This window comes from Erythrolamprus reginae, chromosome 2 (assembly GCF_031021105.1).
Source record: "Erythrolamprus reginae isolate rEryReg1 chromosome 2, rEryReg1.hap1, whole genome shotgun sequence".
In the NCBI taxonomy this organism is placed as follows: domain Eukaryota; kingdom Metazoa; phylum Chordata; class Lepidosauria; order Squamata; family Dipsadidae; genus Erythrolamprus; species Erythrolamprus reginae.
In genome coordinates, this window is record NC_091951.1 from 97,752,830 (window position 1) to 97,777,678 (window position 24,849).

General features: G+C 39.3%; 1 protein-coding gene across 3 annotated transcripts in view; it reads left to right on the forward strand.

Annotated features, from left to right (window-relative positions):
• The window catches only part of RNF123 (ring finger protein 123), a 127,736-nt gene extending 102,938 nt beyond the window's left edge, over positions 1-24,798 (forward strand). For all 3 annotated transcript variants that reach the window (XM_070738874.1, XM_070738872.1, XM_070738873.1), the window contains 4 exons: positions 14,272-14,414; positions 21,073-21,167; positions 22,652-22,737; positions 23,528-24,798. In XM_070738874.1, coding sequence (XP_070594975.1) covers positions 14,272-14,414; positions 21,073-21,167; positions 22,652-22,737; positions 23,528-23,627 — 424 coding nt within the window. In that variant the 3' untranslated portion in view covers positions 23,628-24,798. The remainder of the gene's footprint in view (positions 1-14,271; positions 14,415-21,072; positions 21,168-22,651; positions 22,738-23,527) is intronic.
• The last annotated feature ends 51 nt before the right edge of the window (positions 24,799-24,849 follow it).

A 24,849-nucleotide genomic window follows, 5' to 3' on the forward strand; every position in this document is an offset into this window, starting at 1 on the left:
GGCTTCATTTATCACTGGCAAATTCCCCAAAGTAGAACAATAGAAGTAATTAGGTGTGAGTTAATAACTGCCATCTGTACTCTAGTACCGTATAGTCATATAGAAATTTGCCTCTGCTGTGCTAGAGGAAATCAACTTGTCCCACAATCTAGGACAATGATGGCGAACCTATGGCACTGGTGCCACAGGTGGCATGCAGAGCCATATCTGCTGGCACATGAGCCATTGCCCTAGCTTAGCTGCAACATGCATGTGTTTGCAGCCAGCTGATTTTTTGGCTCACACAGAGGCTCTGGGAAGGTGTTTTTGTCTTCCATAGAGCCTCCTGGGGGATGGGGGGGTGGGCGTTTTTACCCTCCCCAAGCTCCAGGGAAGCCTTTGGAGCCTGGGGAGGATGAAACACGAGCCTACTGGGCCCACCAGAAGTTGGGAAACAGGCCATTTCCGAACTCCATAGGGTCTCTGGGGGTTGGGGGAAGTTGTTTTTGCCCTTCCCAGGCATTGAATTATGGGCGTGGGTACTCACGCATGTGCAATAGCGCGCGTGCACGCTCTTTCAGCACCCAAGGGTAAAAAAGGTTCACCATCACTGACCTAATGCATTTACAAAACAATAACAAATATCCCTTCTGTATTTTCAGAGCTGAAGAAAGTTGTCCTGATGTCTTCTATTCGTTTGTTTAATAAACAGTTCTCTAAAGCCTACATTCTTTTTTCAGGTTGTAGTAAATAATAAATCTCACTGCTGTTAATATCAGAAATGGTCTAAGGCTGAGTCAAAGTCAGGCTACTAGTTCATGTGGCCTAGTGCAGTGTTTCCCAACCTTGGGAACTTGAAGATATCTGGACTTCAACTCCCAGAATTCCCCAGCCAGCATTCGCTGGCTGGGGAATTCTGGGAGTTGAAGTCCAAATATCTTCAAGTTGCAACGGTTGGGAAACACTGGCCTAGTGTTGACTCTGAATACTTAACAAAGTTTCATTAAACTCAGTTTATCTGGAAATGACAAGGATTGAAGGTGGAACTTCTTCCATGTGGGAGACTTGCTCTACCACTGCTGCTTTGCCTGCAGCCCTGAATCTGACTCATTGTAAAGTAGCTCCCTATATTCCTCCTCTACTTTTGAGCAAACGGCTAGGAGCAGGTCCTCCAATATTCAAGACCTTGCTTCTTCCTTTCTTGGATGGTGGCTCAGGGATTAGGGTGCGTATTGCAGGCTAACTCCGCCCACAGCCAGGAGTTCAAACCTGACTTAACTTCCAAGGTCAGTAAAATGAGGAGCCAGATTGTTGGAGGCGATCGACTGATTCTGTGAACACTCAGACAGGGTTGTAAAACATTATGGAGTGATATTTAAGTCTAAATGCTATTTAATGCTAAATGGTAAATGCTATAATTGCTATACTGTATTGCATCTTACCTTTATTAGTGGCTTCTGTTAGTTTAGAAGTTGGTAAAACCAACGTTTAGCTGTAAAGTTATTCTCTAGATAGAAAATATGTGTGGACATTTCCTGAAGGTGAGAAAGACAAATGAATCGTTTTTCTGAGAAAAATAAATTTTCAAAGCCAGATAAAATTCTCTGCAGCCATTAATTTTTGTTAGAATCAACTTCATAGCCTGTCTGTATGTTTCAACACTTCATTATTTTTCTTTCAATGTTTCTGTTTGGAAACAATATTTCTTGTGGCTTTCTTTTAACATTTATTATTATCAGTAATTATCTGACTTTCTTCATTTCACATTAGTCTATGGCTGATCTATTAATAAACTGCAGCTTTTTCTCAGAAAATTGGATGTTCAAGTGCAATAAACAACATCTGGTAACTAAGATATATATATATATATATAAAAATAGGCAGAACCTCCCAATATTTATGGCATTCTTTTGGCTGGCCAGAAAGCTATTCTTACTCTCAAGGTTCATCAGAGACTGAAGGAGAGATTGCATGCCATTGAATTACCCTTTGCCCCCTGCACAGTTTAAGCAGGTTGACCAGGCATGTCGGCAGAGTAATTGCAGGGGCAGTAACAGCAGGGCCTGGGATGTAATTTCCAGGGAGACCTAGGCTGCTTTATTTGAAGGAAGTGAAAATCAAAACCGAGTAATTGGTTTCCATTAAGGCAGCAAATGACTAATTTGGCTGCTGCAGCTGCAGGATATCATGGGCACTTAACCCTCTGTTTTCCAGTGGAAAAAGCTCTTCTCTAGAAGAAATACTTGCCAGATGCCTCCCTGTATGCAGCTACTTTTAAAGCTGGACTTGAATACTGGATACAGTAGGTAAAGGAAATAGTTCTATACTTACTCTTCCCAAATGTTCTTTCTCATCACTTGCTCACAGATCTGATTTTTATCCAAAGACTAGATCCATTATTCTTGGCTTTGGTTCATTCAGGAAAGCCTTGACTGAATTTAAATGGTTTTTTATTTATTTATTTAATTTATTTAGTTTGTCAAGTACGTATTTGAAATATACATAGATATAACATTGTTTATATACTTAAGATAGGTACTAATAAAACAATTGGACAGGGATGGCTGATGTGCTTATGCATGCCCCTTACTGACCTCTTAGGAATTGGGTGAAGTCAACAGTGGACAGTCTAAGGGTAAAGTTTTGGGGGGTTGGTGATGAAACCACAGAGTCAGGTAGTGAGTTCCAGGCACTAACCACTCTTGCTAAAATCATGTTTTCTACAGTCAAGCTTAGGGTGGTTCATTTTGAGTTTGTATCTGTTGTGTGCTCGTGTATTGTTGTGGTTGAAGCTGAAATAGTCGTTGACAGGTAAGACATTATAGCAGATAATTTTATGAGCCATGTTTAGGTTGTGCCGAAGGCGATGTAGTTGTAAGCTTTCTAAGCCCAGGATTTCAAGTCTGTTTGTATAAGGTATTCTGTTGTGAGCAAGGAGTGGAGGGTTCTTCTAGTAAAGTATCTCTGGACACTTTCTAAAGTTTCTCTGGACACTTTCTAAAGTTTCTCTGGACTCTTTCTAATGTATTTATGTGTGATATGCGGTTGTGGGTTCCAGACAGATGAGCTGTATTCAAAGATTGGTCTGGCGAATGTTTTGTATGCTCTGTTTAGTAGTGTGATACTATCGGAGAAGAAGCTATGTAAGATTAGGTTAACAATTCTTGAAGCCTTTTTGTTGTTGCAGTGGGCTTTGGCACTTAGGAAATTTGATATGAATATTCCAAGATCTTTGAGGGTCATCTGCAAGGTCTTGTTTATTCAGCTTGTATTTGGTGTTCTGATTCTTTTTGCCAACGTGTAGGACAAAGCATTTGTTGGTTGAAATTTGGAGTTGCCAGATGTTTGACCATTCTGACACAGAGTCTTTGGAGGATATCAGTGTTGTTGTCAGTGGTGTTGAAGAGTTTTACATCATCGGCGAATAGAATAGAATTTTATTGGCCAGGTGTGATTGGACACACAAGCAATTTGTCTGGGTGCATATGCTCTCAGCGTACATAAAAGAAAAAGATACATTTGTCGAGAATCATGTGGTACAACACTTAATGATTGTCATAGGGGTCAAATAGGCAATGAAGAAACAATCAAAATTAATAAAAATCTTAGGATACAAGCAACAAGTTACAGCCATACAGTCCTAAGTGGGAGGAAAAGGATGATAGGAATAATGAGAAAAACTAGTAGAAATAGAAGTGCAGATTTAGTAAAAAGTCTGACAGTGTTGAGGGAATTATTTGTTTAGTAAAGTGATGGTGTTCGGGGAAAAACTCTTCTTGTGTCTAGTTGTCTTGGTGTACAGTGCTCTGTAACGGCATTTTGAGGGTAGGAGTTGAAACAGTTTGTGTCCAGGATGTGACACTGCCCTCTTTTTGACTTGTGCAGTATACAGGTTGACTTGTGCAGTATACAGGTTCTCAATGGAAGGCAGGTTGGTAGCAATTGTTTTTTCTGCAGTTCTGATTATCCTCTGAAATCTGTGTCAGTCCAGTTGGGTTGCAGTACCAAACCAGACTGTTATAGAGGTGCAGATGACAGAGTCAATGATTCCTCTGTAGAACTGTATCAGCAGCTCCTTTGGCAGTTTGAGCTTCCTGAGCTGGCGCAGGAAGAACATTCTTTGTTGTGCTTTTTTGATGATGTTTTTGATGTTAGGTGACCATTTTAGGTCTTGAGATATGATAGAACCTAGAAATGTGAAGGTCTCTACTGTTGATACTGTGTTGTCTAGTATTGTGAGAGATGGAAGGGTTTCTCCTAACGTCTACCACCATTTCTACAATTTTGAGTGTGTTCAGTTCTAGATTGTTCTGGTCACACCACAAAGATAGTTGTTCAACTTCCCATCTGTATGCGGATTCATCATTGTCTCGAATGAGTCCGATCACTGTTGTATCATCTGCAAACTTCAGTGGTTTAGCAGATGGATCGTTTGAGATGCAGTCATTAGTGTATAGAGAGAAGAGAAGTGGTGAGAGTACACAGCCTTGGGGGGCACCTGTGCTAATTGTACATGTATCTGATGTGATTTTTCCTAGCTTCACTTGCTGCTTCCTGTCTCTTAGGAAGTAAACATAGTTTTACGTAGGAACGTAGTTACTTGTAATGTGATCACAAAGGTTATTTATATAAAGTATAATGTTGGTCCTAGTATGCTGCCTTGGGGAATACTAATGTTAATAGGAACAGGATTCAATAGGGTGCTCTCTATTTTGACCACTTGTCTGACAGGAACGCAGTTATCCAGTCATGTAGGGGTTCAGAAATGCCGTAGGATTTCAGTTTCAGAAGTAGTTTATCATGAACTACTGAATCGAAGGCTTTGCAGAAGTCTATATAAATTGCATCTGTTGCTTTGCCTTGGTCAAGTTTTGAGGTCCATATGTTTTTGGAGTGTAGGAATTGTAGATTGCGGGATAATTTTTTCCTGAAACCAAATTGCGTGTTTGAAAGTAGGTGGTTAGTTTCTAGGTGCAGGGTAATGGATTGGTTTATGATTGATTCCATGACTTTGCATGTGACGCAGCATAGAGAGATTGATCTGTAGTTTTCTATTAGACTGGGATCTCCCTTTTTGAAGATGAGGATGACCATGAATAGTGACCATAGGTTTGGTAGGGAACTGGTCCTGTAGGATTTTTCAAAGATTATGCTTAGTGGTTGAGCTATGGCTATGGAGAGCTTTTTTAGGAAGTTATGCACATAGTCCACCAGGTCCAATTGACAGAGAAGATTTTAGGCCGCCCAATGGTTCTTCAATGTTGTCTTCAGTGAAGTCTATTTGGGTTAAATTGTTGTATTTGTGGTACGCCTAGGGAATGGAGAGAGACTCCAGCTTTCAAATTTTTATTATATTTTTAAAAATGTAGAATACCAATGGTTCTTGAGCCACCTTAACTCAAACACCCGATAGTTTTTATTTGCTGATTAATGTAGCATAATTATCATATGATATTATTAGTAATCTTTAAAACTTTTTAGTGTTTTCTTAACCTTTTGTTAGCATTTTGCTTAATGTGTCACTCAAAAAGGAGACAAAACCTCCGTTGGGTGAAATATATACCCCAAAACAAGCAGTATTTTAATTTTATTGCTTGTTTGCAATTATCTTTCCCTCCTTGGTCCAGATATTATGTAGGTTTCATAAGAGAATGAAACTTGTGCTGGACACAAAAACAAACATAGTTTTCCATAAAAATATTTATTAGATTTTTATCCCACCATTATTAATTTATAAATAACTGTAGATGGCAAATATATCTAATACTCCTTCTTCATCCTATTTCCACACAACAGCAACCCCGTGCTCGATATATCATTGATATGCAACATTTTGAATTGTATCAGCAGCATGATTTGACCTTGCTAGATCCATAAAGTTGGTTTTTGTAAGAAAACATAATGAAATGACCATGAATGCCAATGCCACATAGCTAAAATTAATTGCTGAAGTAATGAACATTATCTCTATAATTTTCAAGGGGGAAAAAGAGAACTTTAACCTGGTTCTAATTTGAAGCAGTAGGTGTCTAGGCTTGTTCCAGAATGCATATGAAGATTCACAAAGTTGATTGCTCTATCATGCAATAAATATATACCTCTATGTCAAAAATTTATACATGGAGAAAAATAGCTCTGTTCCACTTTTCTTTTTTGCCTATTTGTATTCCATTTGTAGGTGGGGCGGTCTGTATGCCTCTTCCAAATGCATTCTGAAAGTGGTATTTTTAAGAGAGAAAATGAACATGTAAACATCTCTCTTGAAAGCATAAATGTAAAGCAGATTCCTCTTGTGTGGAGAGGTAAGCAGGAAGAGTCTGGAATATATTCAGTTATATTGAGCTACACAGACGAACTCTGCTGATTTATAATTTCATTAGACCTAACATGTTAAAAAGGGACATTCTTCCTTTTCAAGTGTTTTCAAATATTTCCAAGCAGTTCAGTCACAACAAAATGGAAAAAACAGCATAATTTCCTAACAATAGTAACACATTGGAGGCATGAGAGCATCTAATGGTTTTAGAATAACAGAACTGAAAAGATCAAATTTGACACCTTAGGGCCAGACTATCTCTGAGATAGCCTTCTACCACAGTGATAAAGGCCCACAGAGTTGATCTTCTCTGGGTCCCATCAGCTAAACCAGATTGGCTGGCGGGTCCGCAGGGAAGGGCCTTCTCTTTGGTTGTTCTGACTCTCTGGAACCAGCTACCTCCTGAGATCCAGATTACCCCCACCCTACTGGCCTTCCAGAAAGCTGTAAAGACCTGGCTTTTCCGGGAGGCCTGGGGACATTGATCTGATAGTCTACCATCGAGATCCGACCATAAATGGTATGTACGGTTTTTAATGGTTGGATTTAAATTGTTTTTAAATTGTTTTTAGAGGTATTAATAGAAACATAGAAACATAGAAGACTGATGGCAGAAAAAGACCTCATGCTCCATCTAGTCTGCCCTTCCTGTATTTTATCTTAGGATGGATATATGTTTATCCCAGGCATGTTTAAATTCAGTTACTGTGGATTTACCAACCACGTCTGCTGGAAGTTTGTTCCAAGGATCTACTACTCTTTCAGTAAAATAATATTTTCTCATGTTGTTTTTGATCTTTCCCCCAACTAACTTCAGATTGTGTCCCCTTGTTCTTGTGTTCACTTTCCTATTAAAAACACTTCCCTCCTGAACCTTATTTAACCCTTTGACATATTTAAATGTTTCGCTCATGTCCCCCCTTTTCCTTCTGTCCTCCAGACTATACAGATTGAGTTCATTAAGTCTTTCCTGATACATTTTATGCTTAAGACCTTCCACTATTTTTGTAGCCCGTCTTTGGACCCATTCAATTTTGTCAATATCTTTTTATAGGTGAGGTCTCCAGAACTGAACACAGTATTCCAAATGTGGTCTCACCAGCGCTCTATATAGCGGGATCACAATCTCCCTCTTCCTCCTTGTTATACCTCTAGTTATGCAGCCAGACATCCTACTTGCTTTTCCTACCGACCGACCACACTGCTCACCCATTTTGAGACTGTCAGAAATCACTACGCCTAAATCCTTCTCTTCTGAAATTTTTGCTAACACATAACTGCCAATACAATACTCAGATTGAGGATTCCTTTTCCCCAAGTGCATTATTTTACATTTGGAAACATTAAACCGCAGTTTCCATTACTTTGACCATTTATCTAGTAAAGCTAAATCATTTACCATATTACAGACACCTCCAGGAATATCAACCCTATTGCACACTTTAAAGTATAATATTATCTGTATGTTTTGACTTTTGGTTGTGAGCCACCTAGAGTCCCTAGGAAAGATGGGTGGCATACAAATTGAATAAATACACACATACATAACATTTGAGGGACAGTCAGCTCCATCTTCTGATTATTTATGATTGAGTTTGGATCTGTATGCGCGTATTGCTTCAAATGCATCCCTTCCCCAAGAGATGCAGTCCAATAGCTCCCTGGGAACAGTACCTGTTTCAACAGGTAGTTCTGCCAAAACCATTCTAGGCACTGGGAATACTGTATAGTCTTCTTTGGAGGCAAGCAGTTTCCTCCTGTTGTTCCCCCAACCTCAGGACTGTCCTGGGTTGTGGCCCTCTTAATTTTTGGTGAGCATAACCATTTGTAGCAGATACACTGCATCTGTTGTACTGAATGCAAAGAATCAGATTGCAGAGTTACTGGCAAAGTGAAACCGTCAGTGTTCTTAATATGACAGGAAGATTTACATTTTCAGGGTGTTGTTGCTTTACCGAGCGTAATAGAAGCATCCTTCATATTGAGAGAAGGGGAGCCTAATATTGTTGGAATGCTCTGAGGCAGCTGAGCCCATATGCTGCAGCAGGGTTTAGAAAATCTATAATTTTGCTCTTAATAAAGGATTAAGGAAGGCCTCGTCTATATTTTCTCTTTATTTGAGGAAAGGAGAACCCAACAGCAGTCATCCCAATGACAGCTTCAGAAAGCAGAAGGAAAACACAGGATACCTCTGCCCATTTCCCAATAGGTTGCTACACTGCTTGTTACAGGTACTAAATGTGCTGCTTTTTAAATGCAGTGGACACCACCCTCTTACTGGCTGAAATGTACTGGCATTTGAGCTAGAGGCAAGGACAAGAGCTCTCGTGCTTTTTAGGTCAACTCAGTTTAAAAATATTTCATTGACATAGCAACTAATAGATGTAAAGAAGGGACAAATGTAGAATGTGGATCAAAGTTGGTACTGTACCTTTATTTACTTTATTGGGTGTGTATTCCTGTCATCATCAACTCTGAACAGCTCACAACACAGAATCTTGAGGCCTATCACCTTCTGGATTCAACTTCCAAGAAAGAAGGTATAGGTGGATAAACTTACAGAACTGTAATAGTTCAATTCTATTCCATTGACCTATAATGCAGAACTAAGCAGTGAATAATGGGCATACTTTGGAGATCAGCATAGAGCCCTTGGTTATTCTGATACTCACAAGATACCAAGGCACAGAATCAGTGTCTTTTATTTCAAAAAGAATAATTAATACATACTTGCATCCAGACCAAGACAAAAGGGGAATTCAGCCATTCATCTCTCTCGAAAGGAAAACCATTGTTTTAAATGCAAGTCCTGGAAAGCTGTGGGACCAAGGCAAGGAACAGAAGCCTCTAGAAAAAAGTTGCAAACAACTACAGTGTTCCTTCGATTTCCGCGGGGGATGCGTTCCGAGACCACCCGCGAAAGTCGAATTTCTGCGAAGTAGAGATGCGGAAGTAAATACACCATTTTTGCCTATGGACCGCATCACAAGCTATCCCTTAACACTTTAAACTCCCAAATTACCATTTTCCATTCCCTTAACAACCATTTACTCACCATTATTACTGGTACTCACCATTGAATAGTGATCCTGATATTTATAAACATAATTATTTATTAACAATAATTATTTTTTTTGTTATTTATTTGCAAAAATTATTAGTTTGGTGATGATGTATGACATCATCGGATGGAAAAAACATGGTATAGGAAAAAAACCCGCGAAGTATTTTTTAATTAATATTTTTTGAAAAACTGTGGTATAGGCTATCCGCGAAGTTTGAACCCGCGAAAATCGAGGGAACACTGTATACTGATCCAGGGTAGCTTCAGAAACTGTTTTCAAGCAATAAATGTTTTACTTGAGAATCTGTCCTGAGATGTTAAGCTTTAATTTGACTATAAGTGATTATATCTGTTTTACTGACTAGTATTTAGATTGCATTAAAAAAAATCCATGAACTCCTAGTGTTTGAGTGAGCTTAAAATCTTTCAAATTTTCTGGGCAATAGGTTCTTATGTTCTGCTCAAAATAGTTAATGTTTTCTCCTGGAGAACAATATCTTCTGGAGACATTCTCTCTACTTTAGCAACTTTGTAGTCCAGCATCTTTTGCCACCAAACCTTTTGCGTTTGATTCCTCAAAGTTCCAAAGGAAGTACAGCGATCCCTCGATTATCGCGGGGGTTACGTTCCAAGACCTCCCGCGATAATCGATTTTCCGCGATATAGCGGCGCGGAAGTAAAAACACCATCTGCGCATGCGCGCCCTTTTTCCATGGCCGCGCAAGGGCTTGCAGGTGGAGGCGGGGAGCGACGAAAGTGCGGAAGCCGACAAAGATTGCTTTGAATGTCGGCTGCCCCCGCCCCCCCAGCACCCGCCCCCCCCGGCCACTCTCTCGCCCCTCGCCCGCCCGCTCGCCCGCCGTTCACCCGCCGTTCGCCCGGCCACCTGCCGTTCGCCCGGCCGCTCGCTCGCCGCGAGGGAGGAACAGGGAGGAAGAGAGTGTGAGAGAGGAAGAAGCAAGATAGAGAAAGAGAGAGAGAAAGAAAGATGAGAAAGGAAGGAAGAGAGTGAGAGAGAGGAAGAAAGAGAGAGAGAGAAGAGTGGAAGGAAGAGAGAGAGAAATGATAGAAAAAAAGGGAGAAAAAAAGAGAAATGAGAAAATGATTGAAGCAGAGAATGACAGGAAAGAAAGAGAAAGAGACAGAGAAGTGACTCTTGGTGATGATGTATGACGTCATCGGGTGGGAAAAACCGTGGTATAGCAAAAAAACCGTGGAGTATTTTTTAATTAATATTTTTTGAAAAACCGTGGTATAGCGTTTCGCGAAGTTTGAAGCCGCGAAAATCGAGGGATCACTGTAGTGTGTTTTGTTTTGTTTTTTGGTCTGTTTCCTTTTTAAATAAGGCTTATGTTTGTGTCCTTTATCCAGCTGGAACTTCACTAATTGTGCATTGTAAAATTACAGAGCCAGGAATTGGTATAAAAGTTGCTGTTACCATTTCTCCTTTATAGGCTAATAAGACCGCACCCTTCTCCCATTCATGCCAATTAGCTACTACCCAACTGCACCAAACTAAAAGGCTGAACCAAATGGGATGTGATGTGTGCAATTTCAGAGGTCTTTTGGGACAGGAGATGGAAGACCTTCAACCCTTTTTTGTAGTGTGAAACCTTTTGTTACCCTTGTAGTGGGAAAAAATGCTTTTTCTGATTTCATGTCTGGTACATTGAAGCTTTAATTATTTACATGTCATTAAAAACCAAGACAACTATATATGTTTGCTTTTTATTTTATAAAAACAAATTGAAATAGTACTCCTTTCCCAAATATTCCCTATAGTAAAAGTACTTACTAGCCAGTAAAAGTAGTTGGGAAAGGATGAATTATTCCAATTATTTTGTTTGCCTTTCTCTCTAAGATTCAGTTCTTAAAACAGGATGGGTAAGAGGAAGGAAGATAAAATATGTGTGTATTTATGTGTATAAAAATATTATACACACATACATACATACACACACACAGACACGTGTGTGTGTGTGTGTGTGTGTGTATCTGTGTGTGTAACATATTTTTGCTGATAATGAAAAGGAAGGAAGACTACCATAGATCTATTTCGGGCTTATTTGCCTTCATCAGGTATCCACACCCTTGCTGGGATTTCAACCTGGGGCCTCTGCCTTGTAAGTGTGTGTGTGTGTGTGTGTGTGTATGAGAAGGTCTTGGCATATTCGGGTTTCTTCCCATGTAAGAAGAAGAAACCCGAATATGCCAAGACCTTCATACCTGTACCTGTAAAAATCTATGAAAACACACACACACACACAAAATTATTTGTTTAATTTTATTTGTCAAGAATGTATAAGTCTGTGGAGAGGGGCGGCATACAAATCTAATTAATAATAATAATAATAATAATAATAATAATAATATAATAGATATAGGTATAAACATGATTATGAATACAGGAAATTGATGCAAATAAATGGGAACAGTAGGACAGGGATGGTAGGCATGTTGGTGCACTTAGGCACTTACCTTAAAGACCTCTTAGGAATGGGTGAGGTCAATGGTAGTCAATCTAAGGTTAATGTTTTGGAGGTTTGGGGAAGAAACCACAGAGTCAGGTAGTACATTCCAGTTATTAACAACTCTGTTACTGAAGTCATATTTTCTCCAATTGAGTTTGGAGAGTTTTACTTTAAGTTTGTATCTATTGTGTGCCCATGTATTGTTGCAGTTGAAGCTTTGTAAGATTTTTTGTTAAGCTATAGTTTTGTATAATTGTAAAATGAAAAATCAGTTTGGATAGAATTCAGTATTCTAGGATTTTTACCCTGGTGCAAGCCGGGGACCTGAAGCGTTCAGGTGATTTTTTTTAAAAAAATTATAACCTGCAGAATATTTATCAGCTGTTTCTTCTGTAATAGACTGTTGGCGATTACTGATTTTCTGCTTCATTAGAAAGAAACTATACACTCTCATCGCCAATATATTTTTATTCAAAGTTTAAGACATTAGCAATTACAGTATATTGAAGTGGGTCCATAATTTGTCTAGTTCCCTTTATCAGCCTGTCTGTTTTTAAGATATTCTTTAGGGACGCTCCTTTGCATCTTACTATTGGATGTTGCACATTGCATGGAAAGGACTTTTTTGGCTGTGATAACTCAAGCAATAGTATAACACTGCCCTTAACTTCATTTCTTAGCAAGGAAAACTTGTAGCTAGTCATCCAACCATTCAGTTTTTTTGTAACTGTAGCTCATTTTTTAATCTATGTATGTATCTATGTATGTATCTATGTATGTATCTATGTATCTATCTATGTATCTATCTATCTATGTATCTATCTATGTATCTATCTATGTATCTATCTATCTATCTATCTATCTATCTATCTATCTATCTATCTATCTATCTATGTTTCTTTCTATCCATCCATCCATCCATCTATCTGAATTTGCTTTTAATGCAATTCTGCTTTAGTGCTTTGTCATTGCTTTGTATTATTTTACTGATTATATTCTACCAAAACAAGGAGCAAATAAATATTTAAATAAGTAGACAGCATTTTAAAGCAAACCAGAAAATGCAACCGTTTCATAGCATTTTTTTTAGTTTACGTTATTCATTTATAGTCAATTATTGATTTTCTGTCTATATATAGATTTTAATCCTTTTTTTTTTGGCTGTTTCTCACTTATTTTGGGCAAGTTAAATAGTCTATGAGTCAGGATAAGAGGGCTTTTAAAAATTCTTTAATACATAAAGTGTCATTTGAAACCTTGTGTGGATTATCTATACTTATTCCTTAGGATGATAGTCTGGACTTTTCTTTGCTTTAAATAAGGAGGTGGAGTTTGCTCTATTCCTACTGCACCCAATTCTGGCTTACTTTAAAATGCTGGGTGTGTGTATGTGTTTGTTTGTTTATTTGTGTGTGTGTGTGTTTACATATTATGCTTCAAAATTCCCTGGAATTCCTAAAGCAAAAGCACCCTATCTGCTGATCTAGTTGCTAGGCAGCTGTCTTTCATCCTTGAATCATATATCAATCTAATGAAGAATAAAGTCTCTGCTATTTAAAAAATGTTTAAATTTAAGAATACGTTATGTCTTGGGAAATGCAGGGATGGAAACATTGGCCGAGGTGGGTTACTACCAGTTCTAACCGGTTCTTTAGAACGTCTATAGTTCGCATGACATCACAGAGCAGGTTCTGTCGGTGTCTCTGTGGGCGCTGCCATCTTGGATTTTGCTTCTGCACATGGGCAGAATCTATTTTTTCAATTGCTGCGGGCTCATGCACAGCGCGACCCTGAGCGAACCGACACAGCAAAAGGATGCACAAAACACTCCTGACCATCAGGGCACATAAATAGTGATCTTTCTTTGCTCCATGGTGCAAAAGCGGGGCCACCCTGGAAACAGCAAAAGGCTGACCCATGTTGCCTCTACCAGTGAAAACGGAGATTGGGAGGGCCAGGTGGCCCTCACAAGGTCCATTTTCACTGGCAGAAGGTTTCAGGAGGCCGTTGCAGCCAAAAATGGAGCTTGCAAACTTGTTTTCGCTGACAGAGTGCTTGGGTGACTACAGTCGTCTCCGATATGAATGACATAAAACTGGCCATCTCCCCTGCCCCCCAGGTCAAAAACAATCCTGATGCAACCCTGAATGAAATCGAGTTTGGTACCCCTGCTCTAGTCCCTTTGAAGTTCGTTGAAGGTCTTTGGCCTGCCATCTCCTCCTCCCTTTCCTTCAACCATCATAATCTATACTGTATAAAAGCAGCCATGGAAGTGTTCTCATGACAACAAGTGGGCTTGCATATTTTTTTTAATGAAGGACTGTGGTCATAAGTTATATAGGTTTCTGTGACAAAAAAGAGATAAGCAGAGCAGTATCTTGCTATACCAAAATAAGGCATTTTAAAAGAGAATATCCCTATCTATCTGTGTGTCTTTCTAGGGCTGAGCGAGGAACGGCTGTGCTCCTGGCAGATCCTTGTTTCCAGCTCCGTTCTATTCAGTACTTATTGGGTCACACAGAGCCTTTAGTACTGGGAATGACATCATCATCTGCTGACAAGAAACATTTCTCCCTGCAGAGCTGTAAGTATCTCGGGTATGTTATGTCTCTCTTTGCTAAAAATTGCTCACTTGCATTGCTTTTTTATCTCTAGTCCAGAGGTAGGCAAAGTTAGCTCTTCTATATCTTGTGGACTTCAACTCTCAGAATTCCTGAGCCAATCATGCTAGTTTAGGAATTGTGGGAGTTGAGGTTCCCATGCCATAGAAGAGCCAACTTTGCCTACCCCTGTTCTAGTCAGACTGATGATTTTAATGTTTAAGAGGTCTTTGTAGAAAACACCATAAAATAGTCCCTGTTGTGAAATTTGTGAGCAGTTTGCAAGATCTCTTAAAGTTACCTTGATATTTCCCCCGTTAATCTGTTTTTATCCTCAAAATGCATTTGCTCTTTGAAACTCCACAGAGGTATACAACAATTTTCTGTCTTTGCATGCAACTTCCTAGTCTCTGAGAAACATCTGTCAAGGCTTTGAAGGATCAGACCTTTATTTAAGATGAAATCTGAGCCTCTTTTCTGATAAACATTTAGAGTTATTTTTACAGCAAAAACCCATGTGAAAATAAACCCACAGTTAAAGTGCTCCCAGAACAAAATAACACAATAAAACATACATCACAAAGTCATCATGTTATTTTATTCTAAGATTCTTTATAATACAAACAGCTTCTAATAGAGATTATTAGCAGAGACAAGTAGAACTGTTGAAATAGGTCATGGCACATTTGTGGTAGGAAAATCTAAATCCAGTTCCCAGCATCTCCAGTTAAAAGGTCAGATAAAAGTTGTTAGAGAATATTTTTTTCCAGAAACTTTGAGAATTGTAGTTCTCAGGGCTGCGAGGATGGACCAAGCTTTGTTATATGTTCTTCATACATTTTGTCTCCATCAGAATAGTATCCTAACATATAACTGATCAGATTGAATATTCATTGGAAGAGAGAAAAAAAGAAGATTGTAGGGTGTTTTAGAAGAAGAGAAGAGAATTGAATTCTTTATTGTCCAAATATGATTGGACACACAAGGAATTTGTCTTTTGTGCATATGCTGTACATACAGTGTACATTAAAAAAAAGATACATTAGTCAAAAGTCATAAGGTACAACACTTAATGATAGTCCGGATACAAAAAGGTAATCAAATCATATTAGGAACCAGTCAATAGAAATTGTAAGGATACAAGCAAAAAAGTTACAATCATACAGTTATTGGAGGAGATGGGTGATGGGAACGATGAGAAGATTAATAGTAGTGCAGACTTAGTCAATGGATTGACAGTATTGAAGGAATTATTGGTTTAGCAGAGTGATAGCATTCAGGAAAAAACTATTCCTGTGTCTAGTTGTTCTGGTGTGCGGTGCTCTATGGTGTCATTTTGAGGATAGGAGTTGAAACAGTTTGTGTCCAGGATGCGAAGGGTCAGTAAATATTTTCACTGCCCTCGTTTTGACTCGTGCAGTATACAGGTCCTCAATGGAAGGCAGGCTGGTAGCAATTGTTTTTTCTGCAGTTCTGATTATCCTCTGAAGTCTGTGTCGGTCTTGTTGGGTTGCAGAACCAAACCAGACAGTTATAGAGGTGCAGATGACAAACTCAATGATTCCTCTGTAGAACTGTATCAGCAGCTCCTTGTGCAGTTTGAGATTTCAGAGCTTGTGCAGAAAGAACATTCTTTGTTGTGCTTTTTTAAAAATGTTTTTGATACTAGATGTCCATTTTGGATCTTGCGATATGGTAGAACCTAGAAATTTGGAGGTCTCTACTGTTGATACTGTGTTGTCTAGTATTGTAAGAGGTGGAAAAATGGGTGGGTTTCTCCTAAAGTCTACCACCATTTCTACGGTTTTGAGTGTATTCTGTTCCAGATTGTTCCAGTTGCACCACAAGGTTAGTTATTCAACTTCCCGTCTGTATGCAACATAGTGAGGCCAATCACTGTTGTGTCATCTGCAAACTTCAGTAGGTTAACAGATGGATCGTTTGAGATGCAGTCATTGGTATAAAGAGAGGTGAAGAGAGCACACAGCCTTGGGGGGCCTTGTGCTAATTGTACAGGTATCTGGTGTGATTCTGCTTAGCTTCACCTGCTGCTTCCTGTTTGTTAGGAAGCTTATGATCCACTTACAAGTGTGTTCAGGTACCGCTTGCTCGTTTAGCTTAGTTAAAAAGAGTGTCTGGAATGATGGTATTGAATGCTAAACTAAAGTCTACAAAGAATGTTTGGAAATTCAAGATGTAGGATGTAGTGCAGAACCATATTAACAACATCACCTATTGATCTGTTTGCTCGGTACACAAATTGCAGGGGGTCTAACAGTGGATCCATAATGGTTTTCAAGTGGACAGCACTAGCCTTTCTAAAGTTTTCATAACTACAGATGTTAGAGCAACTGGTCTGTAGTCATTCAGTTCCTTGATGGAGGGCTTCTTCGGCACTGAGATGATAGTAGAGCGTTTGAAGCAGGAAGGAACATAGAACATCTCTAGCAATTTATTGAAGATTCAGGTGAAGATGGTGGCCAATTGGTCAGCACAGACTTTTAAGCAAGAAGGAGTTATCTGGTCTGGGCCTGGAGCTTTTCTTGGTTTTTGTCTATGAAATAGGTCTTGCACTTCCTTTCCTGTGAACCCAATGGTATGGGGTCAGTTGTAGGAGGCTTATCTGTTGCTGGTGTGTCTGTGGAAATAGGTGGCTGTAGTTTCCTTTCAAACCTGCAGTAAAACACATTCAGATCATCTGGCAGTTGTTGATTTCCTTCAGCCAGGAAAGGTTGTTTGCCATAACAGCTGCCCGGAGTCCTCGGAGAAGGGCAGCACGTAAGTCCAATAAATGGATAGATAGATGGATGCACGGATGGATGCATGGATGGACAAACAAGCAAACAATCAGTGATATTTTAAAGAATTCTCCACATGTTTGCTGGTTCATTTGTTGAGAACTCATTGTTGAGCTTTTCAGAGTAGCTTCTTTTTGCTGCTCTGATCTCCTTGTTAATACATTTCTGGCCTGATTGTACAGCATTTTATCACCTTTTCTAGAGGTTTCCTCTTTGGACGATATAGCTGCTTAAGTTTGGCTGTGAACCAAAGTTTATTGTTACTGTATATTTACAAGTTCCTGGTCAGTACACATAGGTCTTCACAGAAGCTGACATATATTACGGTATCTGTGAATTTATCCAGGTGTGCAGAGATATCTTCAAAAATATTCCAGTCCGTGCAGTCAAAGCAAACCTGTAGTTTTAACTTTGCCTCCTAAGTCCAAGTCTTCACTGATTTAATTGTTGTTTTGTGGTTTTAAGTCTTTGCCTGTAAACAGGTACTAGGTGAATCATGCAATGATCAGTGTCCCACAGCTGTTCATGATACACACAATATTATATTGGCTCCAATGAAAGAAACTCTATCAGGCAGCATCTCATCCTGAGTTTTTGTCGACCCAGCTATCATTTTATGAAGGGTGATACAATTATTAACTTTAAATAATAGAGCCCAAGTTCATTTTTCCCTTTTATTTTTTCTCATTTGAGTTTTGTAGTTCTGTTGTATGTTTTTATTGATTAACTTTAAATAATAGAGCCCAAGTTCATTTTTCCCTTTTATTTTTTCTCATTTGAGTTTTGTAGTTCTGTTGTATGTTTTTATTGATTGTATGTTAGCAACCAAGGAACTCTTCAATTGATGGGCAGAGCAAATAAACACACTCTGAAGCTGCGTTTGACACTGCTTAGGTTATAAGCAGCGTCAGGCATGGGGGAATTGAGATATTCCCTTCCCCCTAGGCTTATTAAATCTATGCATGGTACGTCTGTATGTATGATTGGTTTCTTAAATTGGGTTTTTTTTTACATTATTTTTAATATTAGATTTGTACATATTGTCTTTTTACTCTTGTTAGCCGCCCCGAGTCTACGGAGAGGGGCGGCATACAAATCTAATTAATAAATAAATAATAAATAAATAATACTAATCCTATCACACAAGGTAAGACTGTGTAATGTATCCATAGAATGAAATATGGGAACAGGTTTCCTCTTAGTCTGCCTTCTCTAGTGCTGTACTTTTGAGGGACCTAAATTTAGCATTGCAATGTTATTTTTTTAAAACATTATCCAGTCTAAATATTTGGGAAAGGATATCAGAGATAAATCCCAAAGGGCAAGACCACACTAACAAAGTATAAAACTTTATGTATCCACTTGGCCGTAACTGGCAATCTTATCTGACCAATTAAAAGTGTAATGTTTCAGCTCTTTCTTTACACACTGCACCCTTTGCAGTCTTCCCATAAGTGGCTATCCTCTTACTCCTTTTGAAGATTAGGCATTCTTGGAGTTACAGGCATTGTAAGGAAAAAGAGAAAAAACAGAGATGTCCTGAAACTAAGAGGATTAGAGGCATCCTGGTGGCTCTTGGAAATGCAGGATGCTTTGCTTTGACTGTTTGAAGGTTAAGGGTTGCAAGGGACTAGCCTCACTGGTATGTGTTTGAGCGAGATTCTGTCTTGATGAGGTTACTTTGTTAAACTAGCCCTCCTTTCACTGAAATTGAGCTACTGTGAATACTATCATTATGGATCAAACACTGATGAAAAAGAGGGCAATGAAAGAAAGCATTGTCTCCTTGTACCATAAAAATAGATGGCTTTTCATAAGTCAACCCAGGTAGAAAAACATTTGTCCAGGTCTAAGAAGAGAGAAGCAGATTATTGTTCTTAGCTCCGTAGAAAGGTAGGAAAGGGTTTGGAGCATCCAGACAGGGAAATGCTGCTCACCAAAGAATAATACCCTTTAATTTCTGTGTTTTCCTTTAGCAATTTCCTTTCTGTGTTGTTAATCCTTTAGCAATCTGGAGCTGATGGGCAAAACTACAGATATGACTGAGAGTGGCAGTGATGTTGATGATCTATTTCCCCCCCTCTAACTAAACATATAGAATCAAATAAGTTTCTGTTCTGTTTTGCAAGACAGCGAGAGAATATTAAGACAATAAAACAACATCTTGGCTTCAAACATGATCTCTGTTTCCTCCCTTGTAACAGCTCTTCTGTAAATTTCAACTAAGTCTCAAGAAAACTGCTCCTTCGAATGAGGCAATTACAGTTGCCCTTGATGTACCATATGCTCGCTACGGGATATATAGTGGGAGATATACGAGAGGTTTTATTGTGAAATTTGGATCTTTAACCTTCCCAAAAATGAGGAATAATGACTGAGTGTATGCACCTTCTGGAGGTTATTAAATTAGTAACTTTAGGCACCCTGATGGAATAGATTTTGTCTATAAAAGTTCAATCATTTTTGCAGGAATCACAGTATTTTTCTGCTCCTTGAAGTTAAAATAAATGGGGCTTTCTTGCCTGATGATTGCAGGCTTTTGTTTCTTTTGATAATTGCATTATAATATTGCTATAGGGAAAGGAGCCAGCTGCAGAGAATACCACAGGCAGATTCTCTTCTCTTTCCTCTAATGTACTGTAAGGTATCTCTTCATCTATCCCTGCTAATTGTTTCATAGAGTGAATCCTGATAACAGGATTGGGATCAGGACCACCTCCCATCTTCAGCAATTAGACTCAGTGGTCTGGCTATGACTTTCCCTGTCCTGCAGCAAAGGGATTATGTTCTGTTTTCTATTTCTGAGCTCTAGAGGAAAAGGTCCTTTCCAGCCTCTTAAAGAGTAGGCACTCTTTAATAGCTTGATTCCCAGAATATGAGCTTGTACCTCTGCCAGCACCACCGTCTTTCGACAACGCTGCCGAGCTGGCTCAGAATTTAAATGCTCCAAGCTAGATATTTGTTTGCTGACACAGTGATTATCAGATTTGTTGGTATACTTTGTTTTATAGCTTCTGGCACATGGACGTCTTCAAAGTTATTCTCTGTGCCTTGCCTAACTATTCATTTTTACAGCATGATCCAGTTAGAAAAGGCCCATAATTTGCTGCATCAACCCTAAAGGCTAAAGAATGAAAGAAAGCTGCTTTAAACAATAGATATTATAATAATATATCTTTGTGACAGAGACTGGGTTTGGCGGAAAGCTTATGTAAATAGGCATCCCGGAACCTGCTGTAGGGGGCTTTTCTTGTATCTCTTCAAGAAACAGTCTTAACTCGATTCAGATTATTTTCTTTTTCATCATAGATTCTGTTGCCAAAGACTTACGACATTAGAGATCATTTTTGTGGGTGAATTAAGAGTCCTCTCTAAATGTAATTCTTAACTCTTTTGAAAGCATGATTCAAGCCAGTCACCTGAATTTTTCGGAGTACAGAATTTTTTAAAAAAAATTAAAACATCATCCAATACTGTAATGTCTCTAATCAGAAACAATAGGTCCAATACATTTGTAAAATACTGTTGAATAAAATCCCCATGCATACGGTGGCATACAAGTGCTTCACTTTTTTTTTTTAACACTGAATGTCAGTGGGACAGTAGTTTTGAAAGCACAATTGTCATTTTGAGCTCAAACTAATTTTTTGTGCTTACTGGGCTTAATTTATTAGAAGATGTGTTGGACTCTGCCCCCTTGTGGCCATCAACCTTCTCTACAAGTTCGATTTAATTGTTCCCAGCCAGTTTTGAAAGTTAAAAATTTTAACTGATAACTCTTTATTCTGTCATATTCTCAAAATCTATATCCATTCAGTCCCTTCATCTTTGTTTTGTTTTGCAGACACTGATTATATCAGCCAAGAAGAGCTAGCCAAGGTGGAGCAAATGCTTGGCCACCTCAGTGAAGAATCCAAGCAAGCTGCAGCTGCCACTATGGTAAGTATTTTGATTATCTGAAAGCATGCATGCTCTTCCCCTTGGGAACCTGCACCCATGATGACACAGAAACTCTCATGCCAAAGTTATGTAAAATGCAAGACACTGAAGGCTGTATAAATGTAGGGAATTTTAGCTGATTTGCTTTCCAGGATGAGCTCCTAAAATGGCGAGCCGTACTGAGAAGTGTATAAATGCAAAAAATATTACTTAATTTGCTTTACAGGCTAGTATACTTTTGACTTCAAGATTTTTTTTCAGAAATGTAGAACCAGAAGATTTGTTTCTAAGATTCTACAGAAATGTAGAACCAAGATTTTGTTCAGAAATGTAGAAACTGAGGTGCAAGCTTTATGTCAAAGATGCTTGCAAAGCTTGTTTCAATGAGTTGGAATTATTTCCAAGCTATCAGGAAAAGCATTAAGACAAATACAAAATAGTGCCTTGAGATCAGCAAACAGAGTTCAGTTTTGAGTGGGAAGTTAAAAAAAGTATGGAGGAGGAAGGACTTTGAAGTAGAATAAAAAAACCTGTTCAGATTAATTTTTTCATCTAATATATCATTTGCATCTATTGCTATGTTTGGGTGACCTCCAATGAGAAGCAGTGATCCAGCAAAGAACATGATCTCTGGCAGGAACTGGAAATACATTATTAATTTGTCTGCTTGCTCACCTTCCAGTTGCAGTTTGGAGCTGTATGAAGGCTGATGCAGGTGGGGGCAGGAGAGGGAGCAGGAGGGATGTATGTGATGGTCCAGTAGGTTGTCATGGTCTTAGCCAAGGCCCAACTAGAGACAAGAGCTGAACCTTCATTATGAACCTCAAACTGAGCTGGACTCTGTACATCTTTATCCATATCATTTCTTCAGCCTGTCATTTTTTCAGATCTACCTCAATTTTGTCCAGTAAATCTTGTTCCTATTCCATAACATCTTTTAAATACACCTGTCTGACACTCTTAAAATTAAAATCTGGGTCTATTGTCCAAAAATATCCTTCGATGAATCCAATGTTAAAGTATTTTGCTCCATTCTGTATTAGTAAACCAAATGTAAGAATTATCTTTCTTTAATTGTAATCTTTATTTCCTTCTAATTCCCTCTAGTGTCAAACCTTCAAAGCCCTATCCTATCATGATTTTTTTCCCAAGAATTGAAAACAACAGCATTTTCCTATGGGAAGGATTATTTTCATTAATTTCAAAATCTTATTTCAAATTTATCTGGACCCTTAGTCCATTCCAAAGTCCACATTCCAATCTCTTTTGCTATTTATTCCTAAAATGGAATTTTCTGAAGTCCTTAAGCATGTATTTAAATGTTGTTTTGCAAAGGAATGAAGGAGAGTCACCCAGTGTTATAAAACATGTCATTCCAAAGCTGAAAAACAGCCTTTGGTTATCTTGTACTTAGGTTTGATTTAGATTTCGTGATAACTGCTATTGGAGTTAAGTAAGTGCTTGTATGTGCTTGATTTTTCCAGCCCACTAGTGAAGAAGACTTGTGTCCAATCTGTTATGCACATCCGATCTCTGCTGTATTTAAGCCATGCGCCCACAAATCATGCAAGTGAGTAAGCCCTGCAGAAGCAGACGTTTCTCTCCTTTATCCTGCTAACTGGATAGCAGCCAGGCTGGAATGCGTTACAGATATACTCCAGAACAAATCTAGTGGTGGTCATTTGAATCCCCCTTAAACTGCTGGAAGAGACCCAAGCCCCATAATCCTTTTAAATGGCTGCTGCTTATATGCAGCCAAGATCTTGTATTCGCATGAAGTTATACAATAGAACTAGACAACTACTTCAGACTCAGGGAAGTGGGGTTTCTGACTGCAATAAGCAGAGGTGGGCTGCTAAGATGGAACGGTGACGTGTGCTCATCCCCATGGCTCTGAGTGTTAGCGGAGTCCAGCGCAGTTAAGGTGGAATGTGCGCAATTTCGCTACCTACGCAGGTGCAGTAGCAGAATTGTGTTGGACTCCGCTAGCACTCAGAGCCATGGGGATGAGCACACGTCACCATTCCACCTTAGCGGGCCACCTCTGGCAATAAGGATAGATTTGAAAGCATGCAGGTGGTTGATTCCTAGTGAGGCCAGAAGGGAAGATTTGCAGTAGTGATTGGAAGTTTTCAGTATCCTTTTAGTTTCGATAGGTAATTTTGAGCAAAAGAAGCCAACAGTCTGGTTAATTTGTATCAGACAAGCTAGATGGCAAATTGTTTAGCTTTTTAAGAGCAAAGTAGACACACTATTGCATGCCAGAACCTTCCTAGTATTATTTACCTTTTTTTTGTTAGTGTGCATGCAGATTTTTCTGCATGGCTCTGAGCCAATATATAAACTCTTTGCCTTTTTAGAGCCTGCATCAACCAGCACCTGATGAACAATAAGGACTGCTTCTTCTGCAAAGCCACCATCACAGGAGTGGATGACTACATTAAACCAGCCACCTCCTAGTGCCTGGACCCTGCAGGGCAGGGGCCGCATGCCTGGGCAGCTTCTCCCCACAGAGGACTCTCCCCCCCCCCTTCCAAGAGCATCTCGTCAAAAGTGGCTGTTTTTCGGCACAGCCAAGTTCAGTTTTGTGACCCTTCTTGCAGGACACACACATCTGTATGCATCACCCAGGCCAAATTGTATGCTAATCCTGTTGAATTTAGGTACACTCCCTGTTGCTGTCATTGACTCCAAACCAACAGGTATTGAGCTTTTCCTATGGATTATGTGCATAGGGGCTTAACGCGGTCAGGTTCTCTACCTCAGCCTGAATCCATAGTTCTTATCCTGCATCTACCCTAGGAAGTGTGTCTTGTACTGTAGCTGGGACACATCCTCTTTGTGTGAGGTGCTCTCCATGGTAGAGTAAACATGGATTCTCTGCAGCCAGCATCTCTCCTGTGAGTCCAGCTACTCACTAGCCAAGTGTGTTCTGGCTGTTGCTACAGCAGCAGCACTTTGCGTTTGACAGTGCATGTGTAGCTAGAGTGGGTTCAAATATTTGTGTGGGCAAACCCTGCAGACGCCATTCACCAGTGGCACCTGATGTGTTAGTTCTGGAGATTGCCAAGCAATACGCAGCGCATGTGAGTGAAGGATTGTGGCATCTATCCGCCTAAAAATTTGAATCTGCTCTTTGAGAGTCTGGCTCCTTTCCCTTGAAGGCAAGGTCAGCTGAAAAAACAGACCCTAGGCCAGGCTTTGGGGGGAGGGGGGAGGACGACTTAGCGATACAACAGAGGAATAAATTCAGCCTAGATCACAAGGAGTTTGGCCATGGGAAAGAGCAGGTTCAATAGGACCAATATTTGGTCCATGTATTATATAAGTGGTTGTTGACATTGTAGGCTACAGCAGAGGCGAACCTGATTGCATTGCTATCTTCTACCAGCAGAAAGTGCCTGTGGCACACACACTATGCTGTGTGACTAGGTTGCCTGTACAATCCAGGAGCAGACAAGGATTTTTTTAAAAATTACAGTGTGTGACTTGTATCCAGAATGTTGGGGAGGGTAGCAAACAAGGAACTTAATTTAAGTGCATATATGGTTGTCTCTCTTCCCCTTCCCTTTCCAACCTGGAAGGGGATATTACTTCCATAAAATAAAATATTAAATTATTATTCCTTAAAGCTGTCAGATGTATATTCTATACATTTCCAAGGTATTATTTCTGATATAGT